Here is a 20,674-nt window from a genome sequence, read left to right as displayed (position 1 = left end):
CAATATCCTCCAAGGTTATGCTCATCTCACCAAGAGGAAGGTGAAAAGAGTGCGTCTCCGGCCTCCATCGATCCGTAAGTGTTGTTAGGGCAGTGGCGTTCAACCATGGTGGTGTGTCCTTAAAGTTGAGCACAAATTGAAGAAGATCCATTCTTCTAAAATATGGCTCGTAACGAGGGTCATATACAAGAGTTTCATTGGGGTTGTGCCCCCTCAAACGAAGTAGTGGAGAAACCTAAACAAACAAAGGCATAATTTGTTAATTGACTCAACTTGTCAAAATATACAAATCATGGAGTATATAAAAATAATCATCAACAAAATCATAATTACCTCTCCTCTTTCAACTAGCACCGCACGATGCTTCTGCTCATAGTAGTCATCAAGACCCGGATATTGATCGGGCCGAAACATTCTACATAATATGAAGAAAATTATTACCGGCCTCTTCGAATAATATGAACTAAACCTAGGCATAAACCTAATGCGGATAATATGAACAAAACCTAGGTTATACATATAGCCACCAAAAACTACACCTAGACACATCATAAACTACACCTATTAACAATCACAAAATAAATTTTACTTCAAAACATACGTACACCTAGTGCAAAAGAAATCTACACAAATACAAAATCATTGTAAAAACTAATTGGAGGGATTGGAGGAGCTTACCGGCCTCTTCGATTTGCCACAATCATTACAAAGTCATTGCAAAAACTAATTGGAGGTGGACGAAAGGGCCGCGGGGCAGTTACTTATGAGGCCTGCAACGCCAGCCGCCTTGGCGTTTCTGAGAAGGGCTGCAACGTCCAGTAAACTAGCGTTGCACATGAGGCCTGCAACGTCCAGTAGGCTGGCGTTTGGCCTAAGGCGTGCAAAGCCACGGACTATGGCGTTTTCAAAAAGGTCAAAACGTGAAATACTTTCGAACCGAGTTCGTTATGTGATGAACTTACGCCTTAAGGATCAAAACAGTAAAAATACCCCGTGTAAGAAGGATATGTGCATTGACTTTTTTCTAAAAAGGTTGAGATAAACAGATCAAAAGGTTGGCGACCCGACCTGATTTCTCTTCGCCCGCGCAGAACAGGATCTCTAGTCACCTTATCCTCGGGCTAGCCGTCCGCGTGCAGCCGTTCTATCTCTCGCCAAACGTTTTCTCTCAAAAGAAGTCGGAAGGCACTCGTTTTCCTTTCGTCTCTTCCGAAAAAAGTATGCAGCATCTTCCTTACTGTCTCAAGTCAACCATTCCACTCCCGCGCGCTCCTCTCTCGCGGCTTTGGTTCTTCCGCCCGACGCCGATTGCTGCCGAGATGAGGTCGCAGCTTGACGCTGCTTCCACCGCGTCTTCGCCGCCGGCGTCCGCTCTCCACCCCTGGCCGCCTCGGGCCCTCCTTAGGTGCACCCGGTACTGTTGATTACATCATGTTGCACGCATGCGGCGGCCTTGAACGCGGCGATGTATTTAATTTGATCTATCGCTGCTCTTATCCACATCCTAATTCCTGCTCCGGAGGGCCTGCACTCTAGGTTCTGCGGGATCCCCGGGCGGTTCCGTGTCAGTGGCGGTGACGGGATCAGGGTTCGCTGCTCGGCTAGCCATCTCCCGAGCGACATCAAACGAGGTTCGTGGTACTAAATGTAGTAAACTCTTCCTCGGACACATAGCCAACTACTCCCTCCGTTCCTAAGTACTCCATCCGTCCCAAAATTCTTGTCTTAAGTTTGTCTAGAAATGAATGTATCAAAACACTAAAACGTGACTATAGATTCATATCTAAACAAATCTAAGACAAGATTTTTGGGACGGAGGGAGTATTTGTCTTTCTAGAGATTTCACTACGAACTACATACGGATGTATATAGACATAATTTAGAATGTAGATTCATTCATTTTGCTTTGTATATAGTCCATAGTTGAATATCTAAAAAGACAAATATTTAGGAACGGAGGAAGTAGCTGTCTACGACTCTACGTAGAGAGTTGTAACAGTGAAGCTTGTGACAAATTGGGTTACCATGGTAGATCGTTAGCGATTGGTGTCATGTGGTCTCTGTTTAAGCTTTACCTTATCATAGGAGGAGCAAGAGTGTTCAAATCGCCAAAGTGGACATGCGGAAAGGAGACCGAGCCTAGTGTGAACACGCCCACCACGTCGGGGGCAGAAAATCACCTATGCTTTCCTGTTAAGGTGATATTTGTTTGATTTTTTCACTGGCATATTATTCAGTTGTGTGTGCTAGGAATAACAACTTGTATTACTAGGAGGCAAATGCTAACATATATACATGTACAAGAAAATGCCAAAAGATAAGAATGCAGAAGATCGAAAGACATCATCAATATAACTCTAATAGTGTGATCACCTGGCCTTACATTACATTGATGGATGGGCAGATGGGCTTAGTCTGAAAAAAATTCCAAGATGTACTCTTGTTAAGATTCTAGGGGCATACCATGTTAGTTCTATGAGTTCAGCACATAATTTTAACGATAGGTGGAGGCAGTGGCGGATCTAGAATTCGACCAATGTGGGGGCAACATTATAAAGGATTGAAGTTTTGGAATATTTAGTTTGCACCAAAATTAATATAATGGGTATGTGCATATGCGGGCGACATGGCCTGGTGGCGGCCAGTGGTGTGATGCGTGCCTGAGCGTCCGGAGGACGGGCTCCACGAATGGTGGCAGGCTGTGGGGGTCAGATCTCGTCATACGGTTGTGCCCTCCGGCCAACTCGTGGAGACTTCGTGCTAGCGGGTCTGACCAGGCTGGGATCGCTGGCTTTGGCCAGATATCGCCATGGCTGGTGGCTGGACGTGTCCGTGACGGTCGATGGGCAAGTAACGCAAAAGGGTCGGGCTATGAATGCAATGGCAAGGAAAAGATGTCATCGAAGTTATCGTCCTTACTTACGGTCTCGGTAGGCGGAAAAGTGGTTGTTGATGTTGTGTACACATCTCCAGTTCGTTGGCGAAGATGTCGCTGCACCAAGGGCGAAGATGCCCAGCTTGTAGAAGGGTTGTGGAAGTCGACTGGTGCAAGCGGTAGTAGCGGTTGGATGACCGGTTGTACCGGTGTTCACTGGAAAATTTCCAGATTTCGATTTCAGGCAGAAAAACACGAATTCCAACTCGAAAATTGAAGGGGATAAGAAAATTTTTGGCGTGGAGGCAGGGAATTTCGTGGTGGGGAGGCCAGATCCACTTGCAAAATAAGAAATTCGTGGATCTAATTTAACAAAATCTCACAAGAACAAATAATTGCATTTTTTTGTTATGGCTATGTTTGGTGGGGATTTTCGAAATTGGGTGAAAAGGAACAATAATAGGCTAGAAAGTGGTGGGAATGGGGCTCCAAGATGTGAATAAACCTATGCTCTGATCCAAGATGATATAGGGTGGAACCCTAGTGTTGTCGATCTTCTTCACACTTGGAGGTGGGGAGGAGGGAAACCAACATGAACACAAGAGGAAGACAGTCAAGACAAGTTCCCAATCACATCCACTAAATCCATAAACACACAAGAGGATACAAGATTCAACTCCAACAAGAGGAAATAGTAAAAGAGATAGTTCTTCCCAACTCTAGGAGAGGGGCCTTGAATCCTAGGAGGATCTTCCTGTTAGGAAAGCAACTTATCTTTATTAAAGGCCCAAGGGGCATATATATATTACACATGACTTCAGGTGCAAGGAAAGTAAACATAGACTAATAAGGACTCCTAGACTAATACTAATACTTCCTAACACCCCCCCCCTCAAATGCAAAGCGTATGCAATAGCATTGCATTTGAAGAAGTGTAATACTAAAAAAATGATAATCCAAATCCGCGTCTTGAGAGTGTCGTCGTAGCATGAAGAGTCTTCAAAACTCGTCGAGTCGTCGAAGGAGATAACGAAGAGATGGCACATCAGAGGTAGACACCGCATCACTTGAAGATACAAGATAAGTATCAAGAGAAGATGTGTTGTCAAAAGAAGATGGCACATCAAGAGGAAGACACCGAAGAGATGGCACATCAGAGGAAGACACCGCATCACTTGAAGATACAACATAAGTATCAAGAGAAGATGGGTTGTCAAAAGAAGATGGCACATCAAGAGAATAAAGCATTGCGCGGAAAATCATAGTCCACGACAACCGTCGGCGAAAGAAGCTCGGCGGATAAGGCACGATGGGCGTAGATCGACAATGCAAAAGAAGGCTAGAAAATCCTATAGAAAACAACAAGGGCAAATAGGCCACAAAAGTTGCTTTGGAAGGATCAGGACCGGAGAAAAGGCCGACGGACAAAGGTATGGTGGACTCGCATGGCATGAGAAAACAAAAAATATGAATGGATTTGATGGACGCAGCGGAAAAAAAACAAAACTGAAAAGCATATACGAAACTAGATGCGATAGCAAGCATCAGCATGTGAGCAGCGGTAGTAGCTTATAGAAAAGCGCCAGCAAGCATGTAGGCAAGCAACACAGGATAGCAGAAGGAAAGCTGCACATGGGACAACACGCAGCCATGCAAGCAATGCGTAACAAACCCATGTAGAGCTGTATCAACACAGCAGCAGGCACGCGGACCACCAGAAGCTACCAAGCAAGTAGCTTGCATGGGCGGCGGCTGGATCCCACGAGCGGGCTTACATGCAGCGGCCTGAGGTGAGCTTCGATGTGGCAAGATGTCCGTGCAGACCGATCTGAGAGGCTGCGGTTGCTGGACAAGCTGGCTCGATCTGGAGGCTGACAGCAGGGACTGGCTTGCAGGGGACTTGGCTGACGGGTGAACGCAGCAGACCGACGGACAGATCAGAGAGGTTCACGGCCGCGAGTCGCTTGATGAGGCGCAATAGAGAAAGCGGCCAGCGAGAGAAAGTGGTGCAATCGAAAATTGGATCGGGAGGGCGAGTTGCGGCGCCCAAAAAAATAACCTATGCTCTAATACCATGTTAGGAAAGCAACTTATCTTTATTGAAGGCCCAAGGGGCATATATATATTACACATGACTTGAGGTGCAAGGAAAGTAAACATAGACTAATAAGGACTCCTAGACTAATACTAATACTTTCTAACACTTCCCACAAGGGGGCCTTGGACATCCAGTCGGGATCTTCTCACATGGAGGCCTTGATCTCCATGGGAGAGGTAGTGGAAGGAGACAAAGCTCTAGTTCATCACATATGCTTTGCTAACCCTAATTCAGAGCTAGGAGACGAGTACTTATAGTCCAAGGGGTAAGTTGGGGATACATGGGTCGTGGCCCATTTTACTGCACACAGGCAGGACGGCTGTACTGGCCACTCAACTAGTTGTATCGCTTGGGGCGGTTGTACTTCTTCCTGGACGCGTGCATTGAAGTTAGGACCTGTTGTACCGGTGGTTGGACCAGTTGTACCGGCTAGGCTGCATCAGTGGGAACATACGGGGTGGTAACGGCCTTGAACCGCTTCGAAAACAGAAGTTTGGCGAGGTCGGAGCGGTAGTTGACCGGTTGTACTGGTGGACCGGTAGTACCGGTATTTCTGTGCTAGTTACAATCCCTCTCCATGTTCTTGGGGTCCATCTTGCTCTTTCCTTCTTCTTGGTACCTAAGCACACAAAGTGTCGCCGTTTGAGGTAGTGGCCATGTCTCAAGTGGGTCGAAGGGAAGTTCAACAAGGAGAGAGTTCACCTCGGTTTCGATAGCTCTTGCACGGGCTCTTGTCATTGGACCTCATGATGCTTTTGGAGTTGATGTAGAGTCCATGGGGATGACCATAGGATGCTCCGCATCATTCTCCCACCTGGGGGCATCGTTTTGGAGCAAGTGTTAGTTGGAGGGGGCAAGAGGTGGAACAGTGTTGCATCTTTAACATCGACGGCAGCGGGTCTCGATGGCATGGCTTAGTGGGGTCTCGGTGTTGGACGCGTGTTGATGAACACGTGCAGGAGGATGACATTGTCTAGCACTGTGGTGGTGTCGACGGCAGAAGGGCCTGGCAAGGTTAATGCATTGATGACTCTTGAAGATGCGACATTGGAAGATGGCGATAAAGGATTATAGAACGCGCGCATGCGGTGCGCGCTCAGAGTCTACTAGACTGGTTGGTGCTCTCGGCTCGCCAGCGGGCGGCTGGGTGAGACCACTGGATTACCTGGTGTGTGTTGGTGCGAGGCGAGGACACATCATCAACTTTGTAGGTATGGCGACAATGTTCGTCCAAAAGGTGGCTTTGGGTTGATCTATGTATTTATTTTGCAAGGTTTTGTTGAATAATATAATAAAGATAGTTATGTGCATCGCTTGATGCAGAGGCCGTGGGTATCCTCCTTTCTGAAAAGAAAAAAAATGCATATGCATGCACTAGTAAAAAATCTTTTTGCAAAATGTTTGCGGGGCCCCTCACACTAGATCCGCCCATGGATGGAGTCGACATGTGATTTTTCGCTTATGCTCACAATGTGAGTGCATGGAGCCATGGTTTGTTATTGAGAGCATCTAAATAATTCTATGGTTAATTGATCTTAGTCGACAAGTGATGACAAATAAAAGTTGTGAGCTGTACCTTCCAGGTTGACCATGACCAGACTGGTCCAGGGTTATGATGGAAGTTGAATGTGTTTGATGCATAGTGATCATACCACAAAAAATGCCACCCATCTTGCCTTTGGAAGTAATGGTTCGACAATAATGGACCCTTGCATCCATTCCATCTGAGGAGATATATGGAAAGTACTTTGGCTTTGGTACCAAGACAAGTAGTGATACTAGAAAAATCGAGGAACCTGCAATTATACTTAGCAGTCTTCTCCACTATAGTCCATACGTGCATCCTTTTGGACACAATTACTTTGCGTTGCTGAGCCTAATCAAGTACTTATGGGATGCAATGAACCGAAGTCGGTGACCACCACAACTTATGTATACAAGTTGGACCCTTATGACCTCACCACGGTGCCTTGGCCCAGGTCAAAACCGCTAACATATAACTCACAGTGGTCCATGACCCTCAATCGCCCAGCCGCATACGACACCCGAGCATATGAATTCAAATCTGGATTGAGACCGAATGATAGGTTGCTCCACCAAAGCTTTGACCTAAATCCCATGACTCTTTGGTTGAGAGATTGACCTTCGAGAGTAGGTGTAGGAACATATCCTTGAGCAAGCCCGTTGCCCTGTGGACCCACCACAACTGGGTGTATAAATACTTTCGGTAATGGTGATAACTTGCAGCCGCACGTATACTCAGGATTTCGTTGATGCGCTGCATTGCTCAACCATCGTTCCACACACATACTAGCGAAACACAACTTCAAGAATACATACCATGCACTTCATATCATATACGCACGGTGCATGTCATGGCTAAACACATTGGATATCACAACACACACTCTAAATGAAAGTTTAAGGATACATAACACATCTCTTACACATGAGCAAGTAGCCAAGTACAAATAAATGGCTCGAAGGAAGATCATAACATGGCAGTGGATAAAAGGTTAAAGACTTGGGATGGTAGCTTCGCCATCCCTACAAAAAGCCACCTGAAATCGGTCCTAGCCGACCGAGTGACCTAGCATCTAGGCACCGCCCACGTGACCGTAGTCAAATTACTAGCCTATGCTAGGCTCACCAGCAAATTTGTTAGGATTGGAATTCCCAATTAGTACTTCCATCCTCGCAAGACTTGTACATAGTTGACCAAAAAAAAACATAGACATGGGTCATATAGCATGTGACGAAATTAATACCTAACAAGAACATAACAAGGCTTGAATATAAACGACCCAGAGACAAATAGATAATGGACTAGGCAAACTCAAGTAGATACATGAAACTGTTAGAGTATATATAATATAGCCATGTATCCCTTTGTATTTATCCCATTGTATAAGGGGTTTTCGGCATATAGTCCACACCTGTACATGTATATATATATATCGGCCTATGGCCTCATGGGAATACAAGTTGCCTATTCCTAACATGGTATCAAAACTAGTCTTGAGTTCAAGTCCTGGCTTTCGCAATTTATTTAAAAAATTGCTGGTAGCCCCCCTTTGTGTCCACGTAGAGGCCTCTTGAGTCATACGTGAGTTTCGCGCGCCGGCGCTCTCTTCCGGTTGCACGTGTTGACTTGTCTTTCCCGTCACACGTGAGAGGGGGTGTTACAGTATATGTGGATTGCACTAGCCCTTTTCATCAGTTCGAATTTTGGTTGCGTTGGCTAATGCATGAAGCTTAACATGGTATCAGAGCCGTCCCCGAAAAGGTGGAGGTCTTCCGGGGTCTGTCTCAGGAGACGTCTCTTTAGAATGTCAGGGTTGTCGTCTTGGCAAGCAGATTCAATTACCATATTCGCATAGTGAGTCAGTGTCTAAGCGTTCTTTTGATTTAGTCCATTCTGATGTATGGGGTCCGACTCCCTTCGCTTCGCAAGGGGGTCATAAATACTATATTATTTTCATAGCTGATTTCTCTCGTTACACATGGCTTTATTTCATGACTTCTTGTAGTGAGGTGTTATCTATTTATTTCATGACTTCATGCTGCACCGACCCCTTCTCGCTCGAGTGCTCTGCCGCTCTTGCCCACTCCTCCTGGCGGCTCGGGCCGTCCCTGTCCACATTGCGGCTACTGCAACCTGGATGGTCATGTCGAGTCCTAGTGCTTCCAGAAGAGGAAACACCTGCGTAAGGCGCGATCCTCATCTTTAGGGACTTCGTCTACTACCTCGACATCTTCAGCCACCGCTTTGACTGAGCAGGATATTCTGAGGCTTAAGCGTCTGCTCGCCGCTTCAGGTTCTTCCTCAACGGGTACTGCTGGTTCTGTGTCTGATGCTTCTCGCACTGAGCAACCACCTACTACACAGTCAGGTACATCCCCATGGGTTCTGGACTCTGGAGCTTCTTTTCATATGTCTTCTCATTCTTCCACTTTGTCCTCTTTTCGATTGCTTGATTTTCCTGTTCGTGTCCTCACTGCTGATGGTACTCCCCTTTCTGTTGTTAGTAGAGGCAATCTTAACACTCCTTATTCTGTCCCTGATGTTGCTCATGTTCCTCGACTTACCATGAATCTGTTTTCTGCTGGTCAACTTGCTGATTCTGGTTGTCGCGCCATCCTTGACGTTGATTCTTGTTCTGTCCAGGACCGTCGCACGCACACTCTGGTTGGGGCTGGCCCTCGCCGCCGTGATTCTCAGGGTCTTTGGGAGTTAGACTGGCTTCATGTTCCTTCCGCTGCCACCACTATCGCCAGTTCCTCCGCTTCGGTCGCCTCCGCTACTGGTTCCTTCCAACAGTGGCATCATCGACTTGGTCATCTTTGTGGTTCTCGTTTGTCGTCTTTAGTTCGTCGAGGTCTTTTGCGGTCTGTCTCAGGAGATGTCTCTTTAGAATGTCAGGGTTGTCGTCTTGGCAAGCAGATTCAGTTACCATATTCGCATAGTGAGTCAGTGTCTAAGCGTCCTTTTGGATTTAGTCCATTCTGATGTATGGGGTCCGGCTCCCTTCGCTTCGAAAGGGGGTCATAAATACTATATTATTTTCATAGCTGATTTCTCTCGTTACACATGGCTTTATTTCATGACTTCTCGTAGTGAGGTGTTATCTATTTATAAGTGTTTTGCTGCCATGGTTCACACTCAGTTCTCTTCGCCCATTCGTGTGTTTCGTGCTGACTCCGTTGGCGAATATATTTCTAAGATGTTGCGTGGTGTTCTTGCTGAGCAAGGGACTCTTTCTCAGTTCTCTTGTCCTGGTGCTCACGCTCAGAATGGCGTGGCTGAGCGAAAGCATCGTCATCTTCTTGAGACGGCTCGTGCATTGATGATTGCTGCCTCTCTCCCGCCTCATTTTTGGGCTGAGGCCGTCTCCACCTCCACCTATCTCATCAATCTACAACCTTCCGCTGCTCTACAGGGTGGTGTTCCTTTTGAGCGTCTTTTTTATCGTTCTCCCGATTATTCGATGCTTCGCTTGTTTGGTTGTGTTTGCTATGTTCTTCTTGCCCCTCACGAACACACCAAACTGACCGCTCAGTCTGTTGAGTGTGTCTTCTTAGGCTACAGTGATGAGCATAAGGGCTATTGTTGTCGGGATCCTATCGGTCGTCGGATGCGTATCTCTCAGGATGTGACTTTTGATGAGTCTCATCCCTTCTACCCACGCCCATCTTCCTCGACCTATTCAGTGGAGGATATCTCTTTCGTCACTTTTCCTGATACACCTCTCACCCCCGTCGAGCCTTTGCCTATTCGTTCCGCTCCCTATGCTTCTCCACCTCTTGCCGATTTGCCACCACCATCTCCCACGGTCTCCTCCCTTAGCATGTCACCGGAATCTGCACCTTCATCTCCGGTGACTTCCTTGTCTTCACCCCCGATTCTACCTTGGCGATCTCTCCTTGCATTGTTCCATCTTTTCCTCAGCGTTACACTCGTCGTTCACGTCGTGTGGATGCCTCTGCGGATGTGTCGTTATCCTCGTCTCAGCCTCCCTATGGGTTGCGTTCTCGCCCTCTTTCGCCTGTTGATCGCCTTGGATTTCCCACCGCTGGTGCTGCTGTTCTTGAGCCGACTTCCTATCGTCAGGCTGTTGTTCATCCTGAATGGCAGTTTGCGATTGCAGAGGAGATTGCTGCTCTTGAACGCACTGGTACATGGGATCTTGTTTCCCTTCCCCTCGGTGTTCGTCCTATCACTTGTAAGTTGGTCTACAAGGTTAAGACTCGCTCCGATGGTTCTCTTGAGCGTTACAAAACTCGTCTTTTGGCTCGTGGCTTTCAGTAGGAGCATGGTCGTGATCACGACGAGACTTTTGCTCCTGTGGCCCATATGACCACTATTCGTACACTTCTTGCCGTGGCCTCTGCATGCGACTGGTCTGTATCTCAGCTTGATGTTAAGAATGTCTTTCTTAATGGTGAGCTGCGTGAGGAGGTGTACATGCAGCCACCACCTGGGTATTCTGTTCCGATGGCATGGTATGTCGTCTTCGTCGCTCTCTCTATGGTCTTAAGCAAGCCCCCTGCGCCTGGTTTGAGCGATTTGCCTCTGTGGTAACTGCTGCTGGTTTTTCCGATGGTGAGCTGCGTGAGGAGGTATTCTGGTTTGATGTTAAGAATGTCTTTCTTAATGGTGAGCTGCGTGAGGAGGTGTACATGCAGCCACCACCTGGGTATTCTGTTCCGATGGCATGGTATGTCGTCTTCGTCGCTCTCTCTATGGTCTTAAGCAAGCCCCCTGCGCCTGGTTTGAGCGATTTGCCTCTGTGGTAACTGCTGCTGGTTTTTCCGCCAGTGCTCATGATCCAGCATTATTTGTCCACCTTTCTCCTCGTGGTCGGACTCTTCTTCTTCTCTATGTTGATGACATGATCATCACTGGTGATGACCCCGAGTATATTGCCTTTGTAAAGGCCCATCTTAGTGAGCAGTTTCTTATGTCTGATCTTGGACCTCTTCGTTACTTTCATGGGATTGAAGTCTCTTCTACCTCTGATGCCTTTTTTATATCCCAGGAAAAGTATATCCAGGATCTTCTTGCTCGGGCTGCTCTTATTGACGAGCGCATTGTTGAGACTCTCATGGAGCTCAATGTACACCTTCGTGATACTGATGGTGACCCCCTGCCTGACCCGACACGTTATCGTCATCTTGTTGACAGTCTTGTCTATCTAGCTGTCATTCGTCCGGATATCTCTTATCCAGTTCATATTCTGAGTCAGTTCGTCTCCGCTCCCACCTCGGTTCACTATAGTCATCTCCTTCGTGTTCTCCTATATCTTTGGGGCACGATCTCTCACCGTCTATTCTTTCCTCACTACAGTTCTTTACAACTTCAGGCCTATTCGGATGCTACGTGGGCTAGTGATCCTTCAGATCGCCGTTCACTTTCTGCTTACTGTATTTTTCTTGATGGTTCTCTCATTGCCTGAAAGACGAAGAAACAGACCGCGGTTTCATGTTCGAGTGCAGAGGCTGACTTGCGAGCGAAGGCTCTTTTGACGGCAAAGGTGACTTGGTTACGGTGGTTACTTCAGGATTTTGGTGTTTCTGTCACTACACCTACTATGCTCTTATCTGACAGTACAAGTGCTATCAGCATTGCGCGCGATCCTGTGAAGCATGAGCTCACCAAGCGCATTGGTGTTGATGCTTTTTATGTGCGTGCTGGTGAAGCATGAGTTGGCGGATTTCCTGACGAAGGCCCAAACTAGAGCGCAACATGGCTTCTATCTCTCCAAACTCAGTGTTCTTCATCCACCATGAGTTTGAGGGGGGTGTTAGAGTATATATAATATAGCCATGTACCCCTTTGTATTTATCCCATTGTATAAGGGGTTTTCTGCATATAGTCCACACCTGTATATGTATATATATATCGGCCTACTCATGGGAATACAAGTTGCATATTCCTAACAGAAACAACATGGAATACCCCTCCAATCATATCAAGACATGGGTTAAATCCCACAAGTCCCAAAGTTAATCAACAATTGTGTTGGAATTGGCCTAGACAGTCCAAATTCTGACGGATAAGTGCATAAATGGTGTCTAGTTTAAAGTTGGCCGACCCTAGTGAAGGGAGTGACCCAATGGCACCAGTGAAAGACCGGTCCATTGCCCATTCATCACCATCAGTTGGCATCAAACCCCGACGCTGAGAACTCGCTTATTGGGTTCCATAGTTGTTAGTCAAGATTAATGTCACGACCCATTGATCATGAAACAAGCCGCTCCTAGACATGTCACACAATGCTAAACATGGATAAACACGAGGCATATACAAGATGATCATCAAAAAGGGACAACTATGACAAGATATCATCATCATTTGCAATATAAGAAAGACATAAGATATGAGTCAACAAGCTGATGCTTGCGTGGCGGTTAAAACTCTTGATGATCATCATGTTGAACTATAGTGACAAGAGAAAACGACCAAAGACATTGCCGAGAAAGCACACATCAATACAAGGATATGAATGATGATTGCTTCATAAGTGTGCTATATAAAATTACGAAGCCAACATAACTTGAATTTCTCATATGGATTTAAAGAACAAAGATATGGATTAGAGCTACATTGGCTTGGAGATTACTTAAATGATTGTGTACAAGTGACATGAAAATGCAACCTTATGAGAAGTGGCATCATAAGAGGGAGCTAACACAACAGGAAATAACAGTTTGGGAGCTCGAGAATAAAGTTATGAACTCTTACAAGATTTGGACATTTTAACCATTTCTAGTAGTTCCTGGTTCATACGAATTTGAATAGGAGGAGCCTTTTCGTAAATAGATTGAGCTAGTCATTGAACCGGTCAAGTACTTGTCGAACTAGTCATTGAACCACTCATTATCCTTAGACGGAGCTATATTTTATTTTTCATTAGTTTTACAATCTTACACTCAAGACGCAGACACCAGTTTAGGAGGATCAAAACATGCTATGTGCTCAAGCATACAAACACGTGGTTAGTACAACCTAATTTGACAGGCCCCACATGTCATAGGCTTTATTTGTTAGCTAACGAATTGGCATGTACTTAGACTAATAATGTGTTCAACGTGGTTAAGATAGATAGCCTGCTGTATTAGTTGGTTAATAACACCTGATTGAGCACGGTCGAGCGCATCCTCGGCGACTCCTGCTGGGTGGAGCGCCTCCATCCCGAGACTCGTTCCAAGTCCGACCTCGCCACCTTCCGGCTCTCTGGCCGCACCCGCGACCCGTCATCCATTCGCCGCCACGTCGTCCTCGAGATCGTCGAATGCATCCCGGCGCGTGCCCCCTCCCAGGCCCCCACAGTGCGCTCCCTCACCTACCAGATCGCCATCAGGGTGGTGCACGAGGAGAACAGCTGGCACGCGGCCCCTCCCGCCCGCCACGCAGGCGGCCCTGGGGACGCCGGAGGGGATCCTCCTCCCGGGCGCAATGATGGTCGTGGCCCTGGTCGCCGCCGCGGCCGTAAGCGCCGACACCCCAACGCGCCGGGTGCGCCCGCTGGCCATGCCGACGGCGCGCCGCTCGACTCCCTGGCATGGGCCACCGTCGGGGGCTCGCGCCGTCCTGACGGAGTCGCGGTCGACCCCTTCTGGAAGTCTGCCGATCACCCCTTCCGTACGGTCCGGCCGCCGGCGCCGGCGGCTCCCACTGCGCGCATGCGAGGCATGTTGCCACGGCCCGGGAGGATTGGGCCCCATTGCAACCGTCATCAGCCTGCAAAAGATAAAGCAACCTGGCAGAGGAATGACCGATCTCCTGTCCAAAGTGCGGCCGGGCCCTCCACGGTCCAAGATGCGACCGGTGTTCTTTCGGCGGGGACAGCTGGCGCCCCCCAATTGCTCAGCCGCCCTTCCTCGCCAGGGACAGGGCCCGCCACCCACCAGCCAGGCTTGTCGCCTTCCGCGCACGAGCGCGATCCGCTCTGCACCCCGCCTGGCTCGGCCGCTGCGCTGGCCCCACTGGCCCCGGATCCAAGGCGTGCTGGGCACGACGAGACCCCTGACCCGCTCGGGGACGAGATGGTCCCCGACTCCCTGCCTCCCCCGTCCGCGGCACCCGAGGAGGATATCCTGTCGGGCCAAAGGGGGTCTTTGGCAGCGTCACCCGCTGCCAGCCCGCGCGATGACGTCTCCGAGGAGGCCTCGCCCTCCCGCCCTTTCGACCCCGAGGACGACCCCGCGCCGGATTCAAATCCCACAGCCCTCGTGCCAGACGCGGGTTCCCCTCAGCTGATGCATGGGCCACCTTCCCCTCTCGGGCTGGGCCTTGGCAACACCTCGGCTGGGCCGGGCCTTGACGACAGCAACACGCCCCAGCCAGCCAGCCCACACTCAATGGAGACCCCGCGCCCCACTGCATGCCGATTCGCCTCGCCGCCCATCACGCTGCGGAGATCGCGCCCGAGACCCGAACAGCGCCCTATCGCCTGGACGCTGGGGACTTCCTCGCGGCTGCCACTAGCCAGCTCAAAGCCGCCCTGCCTACTCCCGGGAAGCGCCCTCGTCGCCCCACCCTCTGCTTCTCACCGCGCCGCGGCCGCTCGGCCACCCCGAAGGTGGCGACCTCGGTGCCCCCCACAGCTGAGCGGCGGGCTCGCGTGCAGATTCTGCGCACCCTGGGCATCATCGGCGCCAACCAGGTGATCACGGCGGACGCGATGAAAGCTTACGACGGCGTGTTCGCGACGGAAATCTCGGTGGACGTGCTCGCCGCTATCGCCAAGCTGGTCGATCGCGAGCTGCCCGCGACTGTAACCCCGATCCCATGCATGTCCGTGCACGATGGCTGCCTCGCGGAGGCCTAGCCCGCTGTTGTATCCTGCTGTCGATTTAGTTCTTTATGTCTCACAACCTTAAGTTGCTGATCTGGAATGTGCGCGGGCTGAACGCGAGGGCGCGCCGCCTGGCGATCCGCTCGCTCGTCGCCACGACCGACGCATCGATAGTGTGCCTGCAAGAAACGAAGATGGCCCTCATCGACCCCTCGATTGTTCTGGAGACCCTGGGCCTCGACTTCGACGGCTTCTTGTCCTTGCCCGCGGAGGGCACACGCGGGGGCATCCTCCTTGCTTGGAAGAGCAGAGTCGTGACGATCTCCGACCCATTGCTCACCACCAATGCACTCACCACTAGGGTTGCCTCTCCCGCGGGCACGCCGTGGTGGATCTCCGTTGTCTACGGCCCCCAAGACGAGGACGGCAAGGTCGCGTTCCTCCAGGAGATCCGGGACGTGCGCCGCGACTGCACGGGCCCGTGGATGCTTTGCGGCGACTTCAACCTTATCCTGCGCGACGAGGATAAGAACAACGGGAACCTGAACCGGAGAATGATGGCCCGCTTCCGGCGTTGCATTAGCGATCTGGCCCTGAGGGAGGTATACCTCAATGGCCGCCGTTACACCTGGTCCAATGCGCAATCTCAGCCAACGCTGGTGCGCCTGGACAGGGTCCTGTGCACGTCAGACTGGGATGACGCCGTCGGCGACTGCCACTTACGCTGCCTCGCCTCCGTGGTGTCTGACCACAGCCCCCTCCTGCTGGATTGCTCTCCCACCCCCCAGCTCACTGCAGGTTCCGCTTTGAGGAGTTCTGGCTGCGCCTTGACGGATTCCAGGAAACGGTGGCGCTAGCCTGGGCCTCGGTGCACGACGATGACCCATTCCGTCGCCTCCAGCTGCGCCTGCAAGCGACTGCCAAAAGGCTCACCAGCTGGAGTGCCAAATCAGTGGGCAACGTAAAGCACAAGCTCGCGCTATGCAGGGTGCTCATCCTCAGTTTCGACAAAGCCCAGGAGGACCGGACGCTCTCGCCACACGAGGTCTGGCTGCACAAAACCCTGAAACTCAGCTTCCTGGCCTTCGCCTCTCTCGAGCGCACGATGGCACGACAGCGTGCGCGCATTGCGTCGCGCAGGGAAGGGGACGCCAACACTGCCTTCTTCCATCGGCAGTGCTCTTACAGGCGCCAGAAGAACTCCATATTCAGCCTGTCCTCTGGCCAGCAGACGCACACGGGGCAGAACGAGATGGCGCAGGCCGTCTTCGGCCACTTCGACGACCTCATTGGCACGGCCCCAGACCGCGAGTGCGCGCTTAGCCTCGAGCACCTTATCGAGGCGGATCATGGCCTGCATGACCTCGACGCCCCATTCCCGGAGGAGGAAATCTGGCACACGATCACGCGCATGCCGGCGCGCAAGGCGCCCGGACCAGATGGCTTCACCGCGGAGTTCCTCCGCGCTTGCTGGGATACTGTTAAGCCGGACTTCATCGCCGTGTTCCAACAGCTGCATCAGCTTCGGGGCCGAGGATTCCAACGCCTCAACCAGGCCATGATCTCCCTCCCTAAGCGCGCGGATGCCCAGGCGATCGGCGACTTCCGCCCCATCAGCCTCATCCACCTGGCTGCCAAGGTCTTCGCCAAGACGCTCTCGCTCCGCCTAGCCCCGAAGCTCGACAGGCTGGTTAGCAAGAACCAGAACGCTTTCATCGCGGGCCGTTCACCGCACGACAACTTCGTGCTCGTCCGACAATCGTTGCGCCTCCTGCACCAGCTGCGTTTGCCCAGGATCCTGCTCAAGCTCGACCTCGCGCGCGCCTTCGACACCATCTCATGGCCCTTCCTGTTCGAAGTTCTCCGTCAGTACGGCTTCGGGTGCAGGTTCTTGGATTGGTTGGACATCTTACTGTCATCTGCAAGCTCTCGGGTACTGCTCAACTACGAGCCAGGCCCCCCCATCTGGCACCGCAGGGGGCTGAGGCAGGGCGACCCCCTGTCACCCCAGCTGTTCGTCCTCGCGGTGGACACGCTGGGCCGACTCTTCCAGCGGGCTGCGACCTTGGGCATCCTGGAACACCTCCACCCACGCCGCCCCATCCCGATCATCTCGCTCTTCGCGGACGATGTGGTACTGTTTTGCCACCCCTTCCCCAATGATCTGGCCGCGATCATGGCGATCCTGCAGCTCTTCGGGCATGCCACGGGCCTCCACGTCAATTACAGCAAGAGCTCGGCAACTTCGCTCAACTGCGCCCCGGGCGACTCTACAACGGTAGCGGCCACACTTGGATGCAGGATTGCAGACCTGCCAATCACATACCTTGGGATCCCGCTCACCATTAGACGGCCCACGAACGCGCAGCTGCAACCCTTGGTCGACAGGGTCGGAGAAATGCTGCCCAACTGGAAGTCCCGCCTCATGAACAAAGCGGGCCGGCTCGCGCTTGTGAAGTCCGTACTCTGCGCAATCCCCATTCACCAACTGCTCGTCCTCTCCCCCCCGAAGAAGACTTTGAAGCTCATTGAGAAGATCGAGAGGGGATTCCTTTGGGCAGGTCGTGCCGCCGCCAACGGCGACAACTGCCACGTCAACTGGCGCCGCGTCTGCCGGCCGCTTTCCCTCGGTGGCCTGGAATCCAAGACATGGAACGCGCTGGACTAGCCCTTCGGCTGCGCTGGCTTTGGTTTAGCCGCACCGACGAGAGGAGGGCCTGGCATGGCCTTGACCTCCACTTCACCAACGAGGAGCGCGCCCTGTTCTACGCCTCCACTATGCTTGCCGTGGGTGACGGGAGATCGGGCAAATTCTGGGAGGATCGCTGGATTGACGGCCGCTCCATCAGCGAGCTCGCGCCACAGCTCTACGCTTGCGTCCCCAAGCATTGGCGCAAGCAGCGCACCATCGCAGATGGCCTCCAGAACCATGCCTGGGCGCGCGACATTCGCGGCGACTTGGGCATTCATGAGATAGGCCAGTACCTGCTGCTCTGGCGCACCACCCAAAATGTCACGCTCCATGACCAGCCGGATCAACTCATCTGGAGATGGACCCCGAGCGGCACATACTCCGCGCGCAGCGCCTACCTAGCGACCTTCCACGGCTCCGTTGCCTGCGACTCCTCGCAATTGACCTGGAGGAGCTGGGCTCCCCTGCGCGTCAAGTTCTTCCTATGGCTCGTCAGCCTGGACCAGTGCTGGACTGCGGATAGGCTGCGCCGCCACGGCCTACAGCATCATCCGCGCTGTGTCTTTTGCGACCAGGAGCCCGAGACCATGCGCCACCTGCTCGTCACATGCCCCTTCTCACGACAGGTGTGGCACGAGACGCTCTCCTGGCTGCGGATGACATGCCGGCCTCCGGACCACGAGGCAACGCTTAATGACTGGTGGTTGCACGCCATGCGAGAGATACCCAAGGCCATGCGCAAGGGATTGGCCACGATCACCCACCTGACGGCGTGGCTACTTTGGAAACACCGCAACTCCTGCGTGTTCGACGGCGAACAGCCCTCCATGGCACTGCTAACCGCGAGGATCAGAGAGGAGGCAGCCCTTTGGGCTCGGGCTGGGGCTGTTGGCCTGGGGGTAGTCCTGCCGATCACCTGGGATGTTCACTAGCCTAGTGTTTTTTCTTTCTGATTGAGCCTCAGGCTCGGACCCTTGTACAATTTTTACTATCCTCCTTTTCAATGAAATGAAACGCAAAGCTTTTGCGCTTTCCCGAAAAAAAAATAACACCTAACTAGCCTTACCCATAGGCTGCCTAAGCTGATGAGTATCAACCAAAGCTTGTGATGCATGCGTGCAACGAAAGTGCATGTGCATTAAATCCACATGGACGTGCACACGATGGTGTAGCAAAGTCCACACATCCAAGCAGTTGTAGCACGTGGCTTGCTCGCCGCTGGTAGGGCAAGAGGCTGTACAGATGCAGCAGTACGTGCAACATGCACACACGTAGCAAGAAGAACAAGCGTGATGGGTAGCAGCGGCCAATTGCACGAACCCGCGACTCGGCCCGTGACTATGAATGTGAGTCCATAGGACACTAAAAATGACAGGATTTGAAGCATTGGGTTTGTGTGCTCACTAGGAAGTTAAGGTAACCACTAGCTGCAGCAGGGTAGCAAGAACGTAACAGAAGTGAGGGCATTGATCACGACAGACATCAACAGTTGTTCAGGCGGTCGCCCGAGCTTGTCACAGGGGCGGAGAAAAACGACGAGCCCAGGGAGGAGGAAGGAGTGGTGCATGGCTCCCTATCTTTGTCGGGAAGATGCTCTGGTCTGCTCAGCCACAAGCGGCTACAAGGAAGGCGGCAGCGAGGAGTCGCGACGGTGCCTGCTAGAGTCGAGAGAGATGATGGTGCCGTCCCGAATTTGACGGTGCCATGGCGATGCTCCCGCCAGTGCTGATTTCGGTGGAGAGGAGGCGATAGCTTGAATTTCACCTGAGAGCGGCACAATGGAGCAAGCCGAAGCTGTTATCAAAGTCATTGAGGTAGTGTAGCACCCCGGGACCGACACTACAGATCTAGAACCTCTGCTAACATCCGCATAATATTGATCCTAAGACGCCACCTTCACATGATTGGGTGGGAAGCAACTATCACAACATAATTCCAATGCAGATCCGCAAGAACATATATATTTACAACAACTCCAAAGAGTCAAATTTAACAAATGGATACAACACAAGGGTCATACGACCAAGATACAACTCATCCTTCATCATATCTGCTTTCGAAATGCTACCATATGATTGTAACATTCAGTGTTTTAATATAAGTAAAAATACAAATGCCTTGGGGAGGCTTTTAAAAAAAGCAAATGACGTCCATATCCCTGGCCAGGCCAAACCACCGTTTGAGGGATAACCAAGCTAACACCGTCCTTCATCATATCTGCTTTCGAAATGCTACCATATGATTGCAACATTCGGCGTGGGGAAAAAGAGTAAATAAAGCAAGGTGAGTACTCAATTCTACTTGCAAGACTTACATTAGATCTATCTACATATGCATCATTCTCAAGAAGGGGTATGTATGGGTTAAGTGGCAGCCAAAATTAAGTATTCTACAGAGACATGCTACAACTTGCGTCTACTAGAGATAAGGAAAGAGATCGCATATGAATCATCTAGTCCTACCTTGTATTCCCCTTCGTACCACCCACGAAGAAGAATTCCAAGGCACTCACGCTGTTGGCAAGCTTTATTTATCAAGGTTGAGGTTGTATTATAACCTATCGACTATCAAGATTAAGGGTGAGCAAGTTTTAGCAATTATTAGTTGAAGTTGTGCTATGGTCAAGTATGTAATGTCCAAGTTATCCATAACTGTGTACACGAGTATTCAAATAAATTTAACCCTGCAAGGGTATACCACTGATAAAC

General features: G+C 50.9%; 1 protein-coding gene across 6 annotated transcripts in view; it reads left to right on the top strand.

Moving 5' to 3' along the window:
- Nucleotides 1-1,137: 1,137 nt before the first annotated feature.
- Nucleotides 1,138-20,674, top strand: part of LOC123428025 (putative ion channel POLLUX-like 2) — a 67,772-nt gene continuing 48,235 nt past the window's right edge. For 2 of the 6 annotated variants that reach the window (XM_045112196.1, XM_045112180.1), the window contains exons 1-3: nt 1,146-1,414; nt 1,537-1,631; nt 2,086-2,198. In XM_045112196.1, the coding sequence (XP_044968131.1) occupies nt 1,221-1,414; nt 1,537-1,631; nt 2,086-2,198 (402 nt within the window). In that variant the 5' untranslated portion in view covers nt 1,146-1,220. Of the gene's footprint in view, nt 1,415-1,536; nt 1,632-2,085; nt 2,199-20,674 lie in introns of all 6 variants that reach the window. The other 4 variants (XM_045112208.1, XM_045112204.1, XM_045112188.1 and 1 more) reach the window with 4 other exon arrangements.

The sequence above is a fragment of the Hordeum vulgare genome, chromosome 1H (assembly GCF_904849725.1).
Source record: "Hordeum vulgare subsp. vulgare chromosome 1H, MorexV3_pseudomolecules_assembly, whole genome shotgun sequence".
Taxonomy (NCBI): Eukaryota; Viridiplantae; Streptophyta; class Magnoliopsida; order Poales; family Poaceae; genus Hordeum; species Hordeum vulgare.
Note: the sequence above shows the minus strand (reverse complement) of the source record. Positions and strands in the feature narration are given on the sequence as shown.